Source organism: the organism of the source record quoted next, unplaced genomic scaffold (genome assembly GCF_019419815.1).
Source record: "Pyrus x bretschneideri cultivar Hongxiangsu unplaced genomic scaffold, Pyrus_bretschneideri_v1 Contig27, whole genome shotgun sequence".
Classification (NCBI taxonomy): domain Eukaryota; kingdom Viridiplantae; phylum Streptophyta; class Magnoliopsida; order Rosales; family Rosaceae; genus Pyrus; species Pyrus x bretschneideri.
In genome coordinates this window covers 5301736-5318812 of record NW_025999579.1, presented here as the reverse complement: position 1 = coordinate 5318812, position 17077 = coordinate 5301736, and the positions used below count along the sequence as shown (strand labels likewise).

Sequence of the window (17077 nt, the reverse complement as noted above, 5' to 3'; positions counted from 1 at the left end):
GGTTTAAGCTTGTATATTCACTTGTGCATTTGAAACCAAATATGCGAAGTAAAACAAAACTTAATGGTGAAAAACATGAAACCAAGCAATTGCAGTAAAAACCAGAACTTTGGATAGATAATAACCTTGCTTTCGGTCTGGTCTTGCTCCTTTTCCAATTCTTCTCTCTTCTTAGCCTTGTCTTTAGACACCTTCAAATCAATATGATAAAGTTCAAAACACCAAGAAACACAAAGTGAGCACCAACAACACAAATACTTCCTGCAATCATACCAGGCCAGATGCATTAATGTCTCAAATACTAAATGCAGGCCCAAAGTCACAATTTGTCTCGGACAAATTTCACCACAAAGATGCGCGTGAAAGAAAAACATCATCTTTAACAAATATGAAATGTGCCTCCATTTCGAGTCAATTCCGCAGACAGAGATCACATCACGGCATAATAAACTAACCGATTAACACATTCTTTACTCTATTACACATGCATACATGAATTTCTCAGCTAAACCAAAGAAAGCTGAGGCCACGAAAACACGAAAAGTCTCAATCTTTCAACCATAAACATACATAAGCAAATGCTAAATGCGAAACAAGAGAGATATACCTTCTTGTTTTTCCTTATCCGAGGGTGATTAAACTTGCAATTCGATCCGAACTTACAGTTGCCAGTCTTCAGATAGTACGAACAGTCTTTAGCTTCGGGCCTCAATGGGTACTGATTCCTTCTGCTACTCTCCTCAACAACCTTCTTATCCACCTCACCGCCGTTCTCATTCCCTCCGCCGCCACCGCTGCTTTCCCTCTCTCTCTCCTTCTCAATTTTCTTTTCACTCTCTCTCCTCTTCTCTTCTTCTTCTTTTTCCTCCTTTCCCTTCAAACTCAATTTCCGAATTTCATCAACGATGGAAGGATCGAAGTTCCGAATCTCATCGAGGAAGGCGGGGTCAGAAAGAAGCTCATCAAGCACGGCGGGGTGGAGTTTCCGAATCCAATCAAGGAATTTAGAATCGAGATCGGATGGTGCAGGTAACGGAACAGACGGCGGATTTAGAGGACCGTTGACGCTTTTAGAAAATTCCGAAGAGAAAGCAGGGTCGAAGTTCCTAATCCAATCGAGGATGGCAGGGTCGAGATTCCTAATCTTATCGAGCATATCGGGGTCGAGTGTCCGAATCCCATCAAGGATTTTACGCTCGAGATCGGACGGCGCAGGTGACGGAACAGACGTCGGATTTAGGGGAACTTCGACGCCTTCAGACATTTCCGATTTCCGTCCGGATCTGAAGTACTTATACATTACGACGAGTACTGACACTGTCACCGGTAGGGCAATACGCGCCGCTGAAAAATACATAGTTTTTATGCTGATGGCGGCGGCGGATGCGGCGGCGACGGTAGCTGTAACTGGGTTGCTAGGTTTTTGCTGTGAACTAGCAACTAACAACTACACTATGGATGAAACAAACTCTCCCATATGATCAAAATATACATTGACTGCCTAAATCAAAGTCTGCTTTGTTTAGAGGCATGTTTGGATTGCTTTTCAATGCCAAAGCTACTTTAGGAAAAGTGGGGAACCTCGTAATAAAAGAATAATTTACATGGACCAAATACACTTTGCAGTACCGCAGTTTAAGCAAATATTGCTACAATGTAACGATATCTTAAAATGATTAGTTGATATGTAACATCTATGTATAGACTGAATACTCCTTAATAATACTCAAGATTTTGATTCCTTCCCATTCCGTCTCCCAATTAGTTTGATCAATCATTCAAATTTCGAATTAGTAAACGCATCGTGAAAGTACTTTTAACTCTCAAACGAAATTTTCCACTTGTTTCAGGTTGAGTCAACTCTGTTTACTCTCCATTTTGGTTGTCCTACGTTCACTCGTATGACCTAGGTTTACTTGTCCTAGGTTGTCCATCACCTTCACAGCTCCACTCAGATGCCATTACCAACAAACACGTTATTTTGTAATACGGGTTTGTCTTTTACATTGGTGTTGTATATGCAAATTTAACCAACGTTACATGCAAGATAGACAATACACGTAACGTCGCCGCAAGTTCGATACATAACAGAAAATCCTGGCACAGGTTTTATAAAGCGAGATCAACAACCGAACCATTTGCGATACTCGGGATAGGCAGCTGACAACGAAATTGAACGGATATTCTCGACTAAAGTATTTTCCGGTTATATGACGTAGATGAGAAATAATTTACAGGTTCCATTTCCCTTCAAATCTCACAACTATAATGTTTGTGTCGTCCGGTGAAGAGGTTTGATACATTTTTAAGATTGAATTACCAAAAGAGAGATCACACATGTTAGAGTGATGCAAATCCTGTGCTCTGGGCAAGCATTTCATGCATAACTTACAGCACGGGCTGCGGCTGACTTGTAACATCAGTTCCGTTTCTGCTCCCAGCCATTCCTGCCCCGTTAGTAGTTGCCGAATCACTGAAAGGAAGTTGATGATCAGGACCAGATGTAGGTGAAGATGATATATGTAACGGGTGGTCAAATTTACAAGCTGGCCCAAATTTGCAAATGCCATGGTGACTGTAATGTGTGCAAATGTTCTGATCCTGGATTTTGAAACAAATTTTGTGAGAACAATTAGTTTATAATATTTATGATTCGGGAACAATTGTCCTCACGTAGTATTTCACTAGAAAGTGATGCCCACGCTTTGCTGCGGGATTAAAAACTGTGTTGTTTACTATGCTTGAAAAACACAGAGATAGTAGAAGAAAATAATAAGATAAGTTTAGATATACAAATGTACATGCATAAAATATTGGTCGACCTAGATTACACATTTTTGCCAGCTTTTAGACATAGAGCATTGGAAAATGCTGGCCTATGTAAATGCAAAAAATATTGTTCAACCTAGATAACAAATCAGGACCAGCATTTACATACAAAATATTAGAAATGCTGGGCTAGTACATGCAAAAAATATTGTCTAACCTAGATTGGAGAGCTATTTACATACCAAAAAATAAGAGAAACATTGTTCGATGCATATAGATTAGAGGTACGAAAGTAACATCTGTTCTGTTCAAAAGGAAGATTCAACATTCTTTGTGCAGCAGAATGGACAGGAGAAAGTTGAAACAGACCAGAAGTTAAATCCAATAGATACATATATACATATGCAATTAGTGTAATGTGGTAATTGTGTAAACACCAATTAACTAAATAGATAACTTTTGCAATTTGAGAAGCAAGAGTTGGCACATAGACTCCAGCATAAGACTCTCCCGAAATATACAACGGGTTTGATTGAGACTCTGGGAATCGTTGAAACCACTGTGGTTACATAAACAACACAAATTTCTAAGCAACAAAATAGAAGAAAACGAAACGAAAAAGAAAAGACAGAGAAACTCATAAAACACAACTTCAAAATCGACGGTTCATATCGAGATCTCCGATCAAATCGCAAAACGTGAAGAAAATTCATCACAAAACGGAAATAAAAAACATAATCTCACCTTGCATCAGCTTTTCTGTGAGCAGCAACTCTTGATTTCCCATGTTCAAATAAACCTCCACAGAAAACTGCAAAAAAAAAAAGGGGTGAGAATCATTTAGAAATGACAAAAAATAAATATTAATAAATAAAAGAGAAGTCGGAAAAGAAATATCCTCCCTTGGACCCAAAATTGTGGGTTTTCGTTGCCCACGACGAAGCTTTAAGAATTCTTCCAACACATATTTCAATTTGAAAGCTTCTTCAAAATACATATTGAAGGTTGCGACTGTTAAGTTTTCTCAACTGCAATCACAAATAATACAAAATGAGAAATGTTGCTGTCGGTGAGGAAAATGTTGAATATTGAATATACAGCGACTGTTAAAGTTGAATACAAAAATATGAAGCACAGAGACTCCGATTAGCTTCAAAACCCAACCATTTTACACCAAATTCAAAACTTAAGCCAATTTGCCGGTATAGAGTAGGAATATCACCTTGTACTAACCCAAAAAATGTCGGAAAGCCTGAAATCGATCGGAGAAAACTCGGATCCTCGTTGGAAAACGCCACCGTGAGCTGGGTTTATGGAAATCTTCGATTTAGGGGTAGATTCAAGCATGCAAAGCTCAAATTTTGTTGTTAGGAGTCTGCTGATTCGAATAGTGGTGGTTGCAGGGCCGATCATCACTGGGAAACGTCTGAAAGTCGTCGGGAATGTCGAACTCAGTGGAACCAAATCAACCAAAAACCATTTTTTTTTCTAGCAATAAAAAAATTAATTAGATTTAAACTTGAGTTTTTGTGAGGTGGCTACTGCGGTATGAGTTTTTGGATGGTGATATCTGCAATTAGATTTATGGTTGGTTTGGTATTGCTGTGTTTTAAAAAAAATACTGATTCTGCTGTTCTGTGAGAATAAGCGGCTGTGAAATAAAGCAGCAGAGTGTTTGGTAAACTTTTTTGTAAAAGTGCTTTTGAAAAAAAAAAAAAAAACAGTATTATAGTGTTTGGTAAACTTTTATGTAAAACAGATGTGAAAAAAAGCCGATTTTTCAAAGCTGGGTTTTGCAGCTTCTTATTTTTAGCTTTTTTTCACCCAAAACTGTGAAAAAAAACTGAAGCTGAATGTTTACCAAACACAAAAACAGCTCCCAGCTTTTCTCAGAATCACCTCAGTACCAAAACAGGTCTTAAACTTGCAATCCCCCGTTCTTAAGAAATAAGGGGCCGTTTGGCACGCATACAGGACGGAACGGGATGGATAGTGTGAAACCCTATCCTTACTTTGTCGTATATTATATTATTGAATGTATGATTATCAAATTGTCCTTGAGGCATGAACGTTGACTTTCGTTGACCATCTCGTAGTGACGCATATTACTAATTTTCTTAGTTTATTCTTAGGAATGTGCTATCCACACACCTCTTTTTACTTCTTACATACCTCTTGTTGATTTATGTCTCTTAATCTTCTTCAATTCATCCAATCTGACGATTGAAAATTAAAAAAATGTGTGAGAAGTAAAAAGGAGTGTGAATATCACACCCTTATCCTTATTGTACTCATCACCATGAACGCGTAGGCGCAAATGGATTCAAATTTGGAGTTATAGGGCCCACATGTTTTTCAGACATTTTCGTGTTTCGTCTTTAGTGATCTTGTTTTGTGGCCCACATGTTTTCTTCATTTTTCCCCGTGACCCCTCTCTTCTCTTTTCCATCTATTATTTTCTGAAACACTCACTCTCTCTCTCAAAAACTCTCTCATCTCTCTCCCTCTCTACACTCTCGACCATCTCTCAAACCAACCCTCCTAGAGGGTTTTCACTCAAACAAATCACACAACAACAACCTTGATACCACCACCATCACCCCTATGAACTCATAATCAAAAGAGGACCTTCCAAACTCATTGCACAGCGTTCACCACTGTTCACTGAGTTTTTCAACGAGTTTCCACCTTCTCTAGCGAAGGTAAGTCTCGAAACTTGTCCAAAAGTTGTAGATCGTGTCTTGGTGTATGTTTAGAGGTAGTTTTGAGAAGATTTGGTGATGTTTGGATGTAGGAATCTCACGGGGAAAGCTTCCCCATTTTTTCCGACGAAGACAACCATTTTCTAGCTGAACCACGGTGAGTTAGGCATCAAGAAAGGTACCATTCTCTTCCTCTGGTCGAGAAGTATGGTTTTCTTTTCTGAATCACTCGATGTTGTTGAGTATTAAAGAAGTTATGAACGTTTAAAGCTTACCCAGTTTCCTACGAGTTCTCCAGTTTTCCCACTAACCAGTCACACTTCAGGTCATTTTCCGGCAACCATTGGGCTTCTAAATAAGTATAATCTTGTTCGACACTTTCGTATCTTCATTTTATATATTATGGGTCGAATTTGGTTAAGAAACGAGTGAGTTACGAAGCTTTGAACATTTTCCAAACTTCCGGCAAAAAATCCCAATTTCTGATATGAGCTCCGATGGCTCGGCTCAGCTCAGCTTCAGCTTACTTCTCAATCAGCGTTGACTGTTCACTGTCAACATTGACTTTTGGGTTGACATTTTCGGGTTTCAACCGGGACCCCTCCTAAACTAATTTAGACGTCGTCATTCCAAATTTGTGCTCCATTTTTTCAAATTCAATTGTTTTAATAGAGTTTTATTAATTGGTCCCTTTATATGCTTAGGTGCATTTGTTAGTGGCAACCCTGTCCTCTATAGTTCAAATGGTTCTTCAACGACGGAGTATCTATAAGTGGACCCCTTCCAAAATACATGATTTTATTACTAGATAAGCATTCATGAAAAACATGATTTTATGGCTACGTTTTATGAAATGTTTATGAGTAAATCGGATTTATGCTTTATGAAATATCATGCTTTATTGAATTTATGTTTACTAAGATATTTATGAATATGATTTATTGATATGATGTTTGAGCTATTAAGCTCCGATGAGATATATTTTGGAAAGATTATGTTCATGATTTTCTATGCTTACTTAGTGAATGATAGTTATATATGCCTTCGGGCGGGTAATGAAGGGCCTTCGGGCGAATGATACTTATATATGCTTTCAGGCGAGTGATGAAAGGCCTCGGGTAGGCAGGTGATGAAGGGCCTTGGGGTGAGTGATACTTATATATGCCTTCGAACAGGTGATGAAGGGCCTTCAGGCGAATGATACTTATATATGCCTTCGGGCGAATGAAATACCATTACTAAGCACACTATATACGATATATGTTTTACGAAAGTTTTATGGCATGCTAAGGCTTTTGGAAAACCTATTACTTATTATGCTATATAAGTTTTTAAAACTGGGGTTTAGTACGTTGAAGAATAACTATTTTAGTATTACATATATATAAACTTGGTCCACTCATATTTTGTTTTGCACCCCCTCAAGACCTAGGAATGAGGTATACGACTCAAGCTACGAGGCATTCCCATATCAGCGAATTTGTGTCCTCCTCTCTACGTAGGACATCTCTTATAATCGCACCTTCTGATATACCTTCCTCTCGTATTTTGAATTAGTAGTACGCTATGAATTTGTCATGCATTATTACTTTTAAATTGTTGGCAGTGAACTATTATTATATTTTCTATTAAGGTTTGTACTTGAATATTACATTGCGTGGTTCCGGGCGAAATTTATATGCATGTTTCACATGTTCTCGGCATGGACAAGGATTGTCTGCCCTCCCATGCCTTCCTGTTTGTGGTCACGGTTAAGTCACGTCAATATTTTATATTATTATTCATTTTTGTCTTATTATCTCTATAAAAAAAATAATATAAAATGTTAACGTAGCTTAACCGTAACCACACAAAACAGGAGAGCACATTAGGGCACCTTAAGTGGGAGGGCATACAATCCTTGTCCTCTCGTCATATGCATTCATTAAATAGCTTGCGTCACCCTCAGGTGTCAACGAGCACGTGGCCATCTCGTTGCCCTTTGGACACTGGGATCGGACCGTGTCAGAATGGGACGGTTGTTCCATTCTACGTTTGGTAAGCGCATGGGGAATGAAACCAAAATATTAAATAACTAACTTACCCTTGTTCCGTCTATTGTTTGGTGCAAATGTTTATGCGACGGGATGGAACGGGACAGTTTTTTAGTTGTTCATATGTTTAAACACATATATGCTTATCTATGATATATTTTTCACACTAGCGAATATCAACACAGACGTTTCGATCAAACCTCGTTAATTCTTGGTGTGTTCTCAATTGTTTAAAAAAATGTTCCAAGTTCATCCAACGGTTTTCCCTTGAGAGAAAGTTAAACATAATTGGGGTTTGTTTTTGGAGGTCAAAAGTTAAAACATAATCACTTTTGTTAGGTAAGGATTATCCAACAAGCAAATCGAAGATAATTGGGACGTGACCATAACCACAAAGCAGAGTTGAGAGGATACTCACTGAATTCAACTTTTATTTTCCAGTAAAATTACATCAAACACGAAACATTTACATTTCCGGCTTCCATTAAGTTCTAGCATCTGAAAAGCCGGTGGCAGCTAGGGGAGAAGGTTTGATACATTTCCAAGACTCAATAACAAAGCGATTTCATGTCCTTGGCGACAAGAATCCACTGCTCTAGTTGGCATTTCGTGCAAAACATATTACTCAGGCTGTTGCGGAATTGTAGCATCAGTTCCACTTCTACTTCCAGATGATCGTACCCCATTTGCAGTTTCCGAGTCACAGAAAGGAAACTGATAATGACGGATGGTCAAATCTACAGGTTGGCCCAGAACCGCAAACGCCAAAGTGGCTGTACTCTGTGCAAATCTTCTGACCCTGGATTGGAAACAAATTTAGGATGAAAGTTTATGCAATTGATGGCATGCAATAACAAAGCACAATAACTGATCAAACAGAGTATTTCATATAGGAGAGGCAAGAGAGGAACTGTTAGTTAAGAATCCTTCTATGTTGAAAGGGACATCCATAACTTTCATTACAAATTATCTTTCGCAAGGTCAAATGAGTCTCAGTAATATACATTTTCGTGGTACATTGCTAATTATCCAAGGTACACTAAAACTTGCAAAAAGATTTCAATTCCAAAATGATTCCATCACGTAATAAAAAAAAAATGTTTGAATAACAAGTAGTGGTTAGTTATTAATGCTGTCAAGGGTGAAATATGCACATTGGCAAACGGTGAACTCATTGGCCCAAAAGAGAATAACTTAGAACTTAAAAACCAACCTACTTTCTGTGCTACTTGTATCACAAAGTGAAAAACCTTTTTGAGATCATAATCCATAGTTACGAATTCTGCATAAAAAGAACAGTTCGAAGAAGAGTGAACTTACTGGTCTTAAAGGGAGGCCCCTGTCACTAAGTGCACATGAGGGGGTCGCTGCAGTCTGATTTTTTGGATGGTGATATTGGCAATTAGATTTATTAGCACAATCCCCTGTTTGAGCGAAATAGAAGCAAACAGGTTGCCCAGGTCGTTCTGGTAATTCTTCAGCTTGCATCTGCTGTGCATATTGTCCGTAGTAGTTGGTTTCAGTCACCGAGTTGTTCATAACATATGGTACAGGTGGAGGTGCAGGCATGCTTCTATGTGGTAGATATGCTGGAGCCTAAACATGTTTAAATGCAAACGAGAACAGCAGTAATTCTATAAATTCTACAAAAAAAAGGGGGTTATTCTTACTTATACCCACAAACTAATATGGAACCCAAATAAGTAGTCTAGATGTACCGAAGTGAAAACGTAAGCATATTACCACAACTGATGCAGACAACATTTTTTTTATTAATATTCAAAATTTCAAGAATTTAACTTCTTTACAAATAATAATAGAATATCACATTAATTCCTCAATGTAGGACCATATTATTATTTTTATGAGCCGAACATGAATAAAAAGGCATGAGAAAGAAAAGAAAAGACGTCAAAACACAAAAAGATCTGACTATTATCCCAAAAGAGACGGTAATTCACATATCAAAAAGTGATGAGAGTTATTTAAATTTTAAACCCAAGACTATAATAAGGGAGTGATGGCTAAAGTACCTGATAACCATTCCATTCTGTAGCTTCAGAATTAATCCCTTGAGAATTTGGCAGACCTTGTAATGATGCAGGCCTACCATTACCATACGCGGATTGCGGGCGAGATTCTCCGGCAGCTGTAGGATCAGGGTGGTTAAACTTGCAGTTTGTTTCGTACTTGCAGGTCAGAGTTCGCATATAGTAGGAACAATCTTTCTCCCCCTGTAATACATTAAAACAATTATTCAGCAAACATATGGACACATTAAATTGGTCCAACAGAATAAGAAAATAAGCAAAGATAAAATCTTAAATCTTAAACATCATGAATAGATAGATATTCATTCCTCAAATTTTTACAGATCAAATCTAGAGTTTATACCGGACGAATTGGCAGGCCCGAAAAGTTAAGTTCCAGAGCTGGAGCTACAGAAGGTAGCTCTATACGTCGTCCTGGGCTGATGTAATACTGCAACAAGCTCAAGTGTTATATTAAGATCGTGAAACTGTTACTAGGCCACCACGTACGTTGCACAGATTTGAACGAGGGTACAAAGGGAAAGAAATGTCATTGACATTTAAAAACATAATTGTAATCCTGTATAAAAAGGAAAATGTAATTGTAATGTAACAGCATACAACTGTCGAAACACATCGACTATGAGTTGATCACGTTCAAGACCCTCATCATTCTATAGTTAGCTACAAGATGAAAAAGGTTTAAGCTTGTATATTCACTAGTGCATTCTAACCTACTAGCTTTCAGATAACCATATCGAGAAACCCCATCGTCAAAACACAACATAGTACTTGAAATCAAATATGCGAAGTAAAACAAAACTTAATGATGTAAAACATGAAAACCAACCAGTTGCAGTAAAAACCAGAACTTCGGATAGATAATAACCTTGCTTTCGGTCTGGTCTTGCTTCTCTTCCAACTCTTCCCTCAGCTTTGCCTTGTCCTTAGACACCTTCAAATCAATATGATAAAGTTCAAAACACGAAGAAACACAAAGTGAGCACCAACGACACAATTATTTCCTGCAATCATACGAGGCCAGATGCATTAATGTCTCAAATACTAAATGCAGGCCCAAAGTCCCGATTTGTTTCGGATACATTTCACCACAAAGATGCACGTGAAAGAAAAACATCATCTTTAACAAATAAATGCGGAACAAGGGAGATATACCTGCTTGTTTTTCGTTATCTGAGGGTGATTATACTTGCAATTCGATCCGAACTTACAATTGCCAGTCCTCAGATAGTGCCAACAGTCTCCAAGCCTCAATGGGTACTGATCCCTTCTGCTACTCTCCTCAACAACCTCCTTATCCACCTCACCACCATTCTCATTCCCTCCTCCACTGCCGCTGCCGCTTTCGCTCTTTTCGCTCTCTCTCCCCTTCTCATTTTCCTTTTCCTTTTCAGTCTCTCTCTCCTTCTCTTCTTCTTTTTCCTCCTTTTCCTTCAAACTCAATTTCCGAATCCCATCAACAATGGAAGGATCGAAGCTCCGATCCTCATCGAGGAAGGCGGGGTCGAATTGCTGAATCTCATCGAGCACGGAGGGGCCGAGTGTCCCAATCCAATCAAGGATTTCAACAACGGACGGCTCAGGAGACGGAACAGACGGGGGTTTTTGAGGAACGTCTACGCTTTCAGAAAATCCCGCAGGGAAAGCAGGGTCCAAGTTCCGAATCTCATCAACGATGGAAGGATCAAAGTTGCGAATCTCAACGGAGGGGTCGAATTGCTGAATCTCATGGAGGAGGGCAGGGTCGCGATTCCTAATCCTATTGAGCACGGCGGGGTCGAGTGTCCGAATCCAATCAAGGATTTCACGCTCGAGATCGGACGGCGCAGGTGACGGAACAGACGTCGGATTTAGGGGAACTTCGGCGCCTTCAGAAAATTCCGATCTCTGTCCGGATCTGAAGTACTTATAAATTACGACCAGCACTGACACTGTCACCGGTAGGGCAATACGCGCCGCTGTGAACATAATTTTTGTGCTGATGGCGGCGGCGGATGCGGCGGCGACGGTAGCTGAAACTGGGTTGCCAGGTTTTTCTGTGAACTTGCAACTAGCAACTACATTTAGGGATTAAACAAATTCTCTCATATGATCGAATGATCGAAGTATACTCTGACTGCCTAAATCAAAGTCTGCTTTGTCTAGAAGCTGCTTTAGGAAAAGTGGCGAATCTCAATTAATTAATGAAGCATTAACTAAAATCCTATAAAATTGTCATTTATCTCTCTAATTAAAATATAACATGAACAAGAAATATAAGGTATAAATGTAATTTCACACAACCAAAATTTACTGTTTTTTTCAATGCCTACTACCATATTCTCTATCATTCTCTTCCTCTCTCCTATTTCAAAAACAAAAATAAAAAATTCTCACACACTTTGTTTATGCCCATATACAAGTCTCATAATTACAGAACGACTTACATGGATCGAATACACTTCCAAGCAGTCGCTGGTTAAGAAAATATTGCTACAATGTGACGATACTTAAAACAATAATGCATTGACATATAACATTTATGTAGGTTAAGTCCTTTATAATAATACTCAAAATTTTGATTCCTTCTCGTTCGTCTCCTGATTAGTTTGATCGGTCGTTTCAATTCCGGATTAGTAAACGCGTCGTAAAAATATTTTTAACTCTTAAACGAAATTTCCCAGTTATTTCAGGCTGAGTCAACTCTCTTTACTCCCCATTTTGGTTATCCTAGGTTTTTTTTTTTGGGGTCAAAGGTTGTCCTAGGTTCACTCGTATGACCTAGGTTTGCTTGTCCTAGTTTCTTCATCACCTTCACAGCTCCACTCAGATGCCGTGACCTACAAACATGTTATTTTGTAATATGGGTTTGTCTTTTACATTGGTGTTGTATATGCGAATTTAACCAATGTTACATGCAAGATAGACAATGCACGTAACGTCGCCGTAAGTTCGATACATAACAGAAGATCCCGGCACAAGTTTTATAGAGCGAGATCAACAACCGATTGCGATACTCGGGATAGGCAGCCACAACGAAATTGAAAGGATATTCTCGACTACAGTATTTTCCGGTTATTTGACAGATGAGAAATAATTTACAGGTTCCATTTCCCTTAAAATCTCACAACTATAAAGTTTATGTCGTCCGGTGAAGAGGTTTGATACATTTTTAAGATTGAATTACCAAAAGAGAGATTACACATGTTTGAGTGATGCAAATCCTGTGCTCTAGGCAAGCATTTCATGCATAACTTACTGCACGGGCTGCCGCTGACTTGTAACATCAGTTCAGTTTCTGCTCCCAGCCATTCCTGCCCCGTTAGTAGTTGCCGAATCACTGAAAGGAAGTTGATGATCAGGACCAGATGTAGTTGAAGATGATATATGTAGCGGGTGGTCAAATTTACAAGCTGGCCCAAATTTGCAAATGCCATGCGACTGTAATGTGTGCAAATGTTCTGATCCTGGATTTTGAAACAAATTTTGTGTGATCAATGGCGTGCAATCATGTAATATGCGATCAAACTGAGGCTCTCATAGAGCGGGAACAATTGTCCTCACATAGTATTTCATTTGTTTTACCTTCATGTATCACAAAGTGAAACCTTTCTAGGATCATATTCTGAAATTAAACTCGTTATAAAAGGCATGGCCAGAGTAGGGTGAACTTACCGGTCTCAAGGGCAGGCCCTTGTCACTGAGTGCGATTGGGGGGCCTACTGCATTGAGTTTTTGGATGGTGATATTTGCAATTAGATTTAAACTTGCAATGCCCCTTTCTTAAGAAATAACTGCATAAGGGTTGGCCAGGTCCTTCTGGGAACTCTTCAACTTGATTCTGGTGTGGATGTTGCTTGTAGACGTTGGTTTCAGCCACTGAGTTGTTCATCATGTATGGTGGACGCGCAGGCATGCTTCTTTCTGGTGCATATGCTGAAGCCTAAAAGTTCACAACGAAACACAAAAGGGATGCCAATTAACAATAGAGACCTCACAAACTGATAAGGATGCCAATTGATGAGTTTTGAACGCAGAGATATGAACTAAACAAATTACTATAACTGTTGCAGACAGCAATTTGTCAAACTATTGGGAACTTTAAGTCCTGGTTATAGATAAAAATTCATAGCAAATGTGGACGAGCAAATTATTAATTTATGAGCCAGAAATGAATAAAAAGAGCATGGCTGAAAAGTATAAGAAAGTTAAACATACAAATGATCGTGATCTCTTATCCCTGATAAAGTATTAACTGGTATATCAAAGTGATCACAGTTATTCAAACCCGAGACTCTGAGATGGGAAAGTTAAATAAAAGAACCTGATAACCATTCCATTCTGAATTTTGAGAAGAAACTACTTGAGGTGGTGGAATCATCAGTGTCGAGTAAACCGGATCCTCATTCAATGGCCTTGGTGCAGACCATGGTGCCACTGTTGATTGTGATGCACCTTGTAAAGATGCAGGACCACCATTACCATATCCAGATGGGGGATCAGATCCTCCTGTAGCTGTAGGATCAGGGTGGTTAAACCTGCAGTTCGATGCATACTTGCAGGAGCCATTTCGAATATAGTACAGACACTCCCTCTTACCCTGTAACAAGTAAAAATAAATATTCGCAGTAACTGACAGAAACATAATAAATAGGTCCAACAAACCAAGAAAATAAGCAAAAGATAAAATCTTAAAAATCGTGAATAGATATTCATTTCTCAAAACTTAGCAAGTTAGATATAAAGTGCATACCGGTCGAATTGGCAGGCCCAGAAAGTTAAGCTCAAGCTTCCCCTTGCTGTGGCTGTATTTGCATTTTTTCCCATACTTACATCCACCCGACCTCAAGTAATACTGCAACAAGCTCAAGTGTTATAACATCATGAAACTGTTACTAGTCTGCCGTACACACTGCAGATATTTGGATATAAGGCACAAAGAGAAGAATTGTTACTGACATCCGAAAGCATAATTGCAATTACTGTATAAAGGAATACAAGAATGTCATGAAAAAGGCATACAATTTCATGAAAACCCATCCGGCGGAGATTGTCTAACTACTTACCAACTTGCTATAATTTAATCAAACAGATGAAATGCCTCCCCATACAATATAAACAAATAAAGTTCAAAATCTCAGGATTCTGCACTAGCTACAAGATAAAAGTTTTTAGCTTTTTGTTTCGGTTATGCATGCCAAACTAATTTTCAGATAAGCGGACTCCGAAAACCCCACCATCATAACAATGACCGCTAGGATACCAAATACATGAACTAAAACAAAATTTAACGATTTGTGAGACGTTGATCAAATAACTGCACTAAAAACCAGAACGTCAAATATAAAATTTCTGTGAATCACAACAATAATAACCTTGCATTCCGTCTGGCTTGGATTCTCTGCCGACTCGTCCTTATCCTTGACGCTTTCCTTAGGCACCTTCAATATGAACAAGTCAAAACACTAACAAATCGAAAGTGGGAAGCAATAGAAGAAATGTTCTCAGCTGAAACAATGAAAGATGAAGCCACGAAAACACGAAAAGTCTCAATCTTTCAAGCATAAACGTACATAAACATACATACGCAGATGCTAAGAGCAACTCCAGCCCTCCCTCTCTTAGCTGGGCAACAGCCCATTTTTTCCCCTCCCTCCCCAAAAACCCGGTCCATCCCAAAAAATCCGCTGGGCTCCGGGGGAGGCCAGCAAGCTGCCCAGCAGAAATCGGCTGACCCAATACCCGGCCTACTTGACGTCAGCATCAATTTTTTATTTTCTCCCGACGGATTCCCACCCCCTTCCGACGGATTTCTCCCTCCCCTGCGACGACCATCGGGAAACCTGGAGAAGGTTTGGCGAACCCAGCCTTCGCCTTCGCCGTCGCCGTGGAGAACCCAGCATCCAAATCGTGCTGCTCGCCTCACATCCCCAAATCCCAGCCTTCGAGTGGAAAATTGTGGAAATTCCAGGAAAAAAGAAGAAGAAGAAATGGATCGGAGGACTGCTCCTTGGGAGGGATCGGGAAGTGGTGGGGAGCCTGGGGAGAGTTTCCAGGAAGAACGAAGAACAAGAAAGAAGAAAGAGGAAAATAAAAAATAAAAAATAAAATTAATAATAACACATTTTTTTTTATTAATTTTTAATTATCAATTACCTAGAGAATTGTTTTACGAGATAAAAATGCACTCGATTAATTATTATTTATTGTAATTAATTATTATTCATTTGAATAGATTGAATTCACTATCGCCGACAAAGATTTTAGGGGAGAACCTGCTTTATAAAGAATATACGTGTCAAATTGTCAATACAACAATTAAAAACAAAATTAGGTAATAAAATAATAAAATTAGGCATGTTGTAATTATTATTTTCAGCATTTGTGAAAAAAATAGCTTTATTCGTCCCTGTGCAGATGCAAAATGCGGAACAAGAGAGATATACCTGCTTGTTTTTCCTTCTCCGAGGGTGATTATACTTGCAATTCGATCCGAACTTACAATTGCCAGTCCTCAGATGGTACCGACAGTCTCCAAGCCTCAATGGGTACTGATCCCTTCTGCTACTCTCCTCAACAACCTCCTCCTCCACCTCGCCACCATTCTCATTCCCTCCACCGCCGCCGCTGCTGCTTTCGCTCTTTTCGCTCTCTCTCTCCCTCTCATTTTCCTTTTCCCTTTCAGTCTCTCTCTCCTTCTCCTCCTCTTCTGCTTTTTCCTCCTTTTTCTTCAGACTCAATTTCGGAATCCCATCAACGATGGAAGGATCGAAGCTCCGATCCTCATCGAGGAAGGCGGGGTCGAATTGCTGAATCTCATCGAGCACGGCGGGGCCGAGTGTCCCAATCCAATCAAGGATTTCAACAACAGACGGCTCAGGAGACGGAACAGACGGGGGCTTTTGAGGAACGTCTACGCTTTCAGAAAAATCCGAAGGGAAAGCAGGGTCCAAGTTCCGAATCCTATCAACGATGGAAGGATCGAAGTTCCGAATCTCAACGGCGGGGTTGAATTGGTGAATCTCATGGAGGAGGGCAGGGTCGGGATTCCTAATCCTATTGAGCACGGCGGGGTCGAGTGTCCGAATCCAATCAAGGATTTCATGATCGAGATCGGACGTCGCAGGAGACGGACCAGACGTCGGATTTAGCGGAACTTCGACGCCTTCAGAAAATTTCTGTCTGGATTTATAGTAATTATAAATTGCGACCAGCACTGACACTGACACCGGTAGGAGGAAACGCAACGCTGAAAGCATAGTTTTTGTGCTGATGGCGGCGGCGGATGCGACGGCGACGGTAGCTGAAACTGGATTGCTGGGTTGCTAGGTTTTGCTGTGAACTTGCAACCAGCAACTAAATTATGGAGGAAACAAACTACCTCATATGATCAAAGTATATTTTGACTGGCCAAATCAAAGTCTTCTTTTTTCAGAGGCATGTTTGGATTGTTTTTAAATTCCAAAGCTGCTTTAGGAAAAGGGACTTAGGTTGGTTTGGTATTGTTATGCTTTGAAAAAAAAAAATTGTTTCTGTAGTGCTG

The 17077-nt window shown here is 39.5% G+C and overlaps 2 protein-coding genes and 1 long non-coding RNA gene across 52 annotated transcripts in view; all 3 read right to left on the bottom strand.

Annotated features, from left to right (window-relative positions):
- The window catches only part of LOC103950070 (zinc finger CCCH domain-containing protein 67), a 62605-nt gene that overhangs the window by 40720 nt on the left and 4808 nt on the right, over window positions 1-17077 (bottom strand). Inside the window, exons 1-2 of one of the 50 annotated variants that reach the window (XM_048587809.1) lie at window positions 15981-17014; window positions 126-191 (exon numbers count right to left, since the gene is read on the bottom strand). The exons of 44 other annotated variants lie outside the window; for them this stretch is intronic. In XM_048587809.1, the coding sequence (XP_048443766.1) occupies window positions 126-191; window positions 15981-16793 (879 nt within the window). In that variant the 5' untranslated portion in view covers window positions 16794-17014. Of the gene's footprint in view, window positions 1-125; window positions 192-607; window positions 1617-15980; window positions 17015-17077 lie in introns of those variants that run through there. 5 more of the 50 variants (XM_048587808.1, XM_048587810.1, XM_048587812.1 and 2 more) reach the window with 5 other exon arrangements.
- On the bottom strand, window positions 2465-4316 carry LOC125478928. Its single transcript, XR_007259707.1, has 3 exons — window positions 3992-4316; window positions 3514-3797; window positions 2465-2601 (listed from the first exon to the last, which is right to left on the bottom strand). It is a non-coding gene; the product is annotated as an uncharacterized LOC125478928 (long non-coding RNA).
- On the bottom strand, window positions 7907-11471 carry LOC103950091 (zinc finger CCCH domain-containing protein 43). The gene is made up of 6 exons (XM_048587814.1): window positions 10711-11471; window positions 10424-10489; window positions 9899-9985; window positions 9538-9738; window positions 8825-9100; window positions 7907-8303 (listed from the first exon to the last, which is right to left on the bottom strand). Exons 4-6 carry the CDS (start codon window positions 9712-9714, stop codon window positions 8205-8207), a joined length of 552 nt encoding a protein of 183 aa, XP_048443771.1. The 5' UTR covers window positions 9715-9738; window positions 9899-9985; window positions 10424-10489; window positions 10711-11471; the 3' UTR covers window positions 7907-8204.

What these genes read in the sequence shown, in the direction of transcription:
- LOC103950091 (XM_048587814.1), bottom strand. Translation starts at nt 9,714, where the DNA reads ATGCGAACTCTGACCTGCAAGTACGAAACAAACTGCAAGTTTAACCAC. An exon ending in CAGAATGGAATGGTTATCAG is followed by an intron (nt 9,101 to 9,537) that starts GTACTTTAGCCA and finishes AAACATGTTTAG; the next exon opens with GCTCCAGCATATCTACCACA. An exon ending in GGGGCCTCCCTTTAAGACCA is followed by an intron (nt 8,304 to 8,824) that starts GTAAGTTCACTC and finishes TTTCCAATCCAG; the next exon opens with GGTCAGAAGATTTGCACAGA.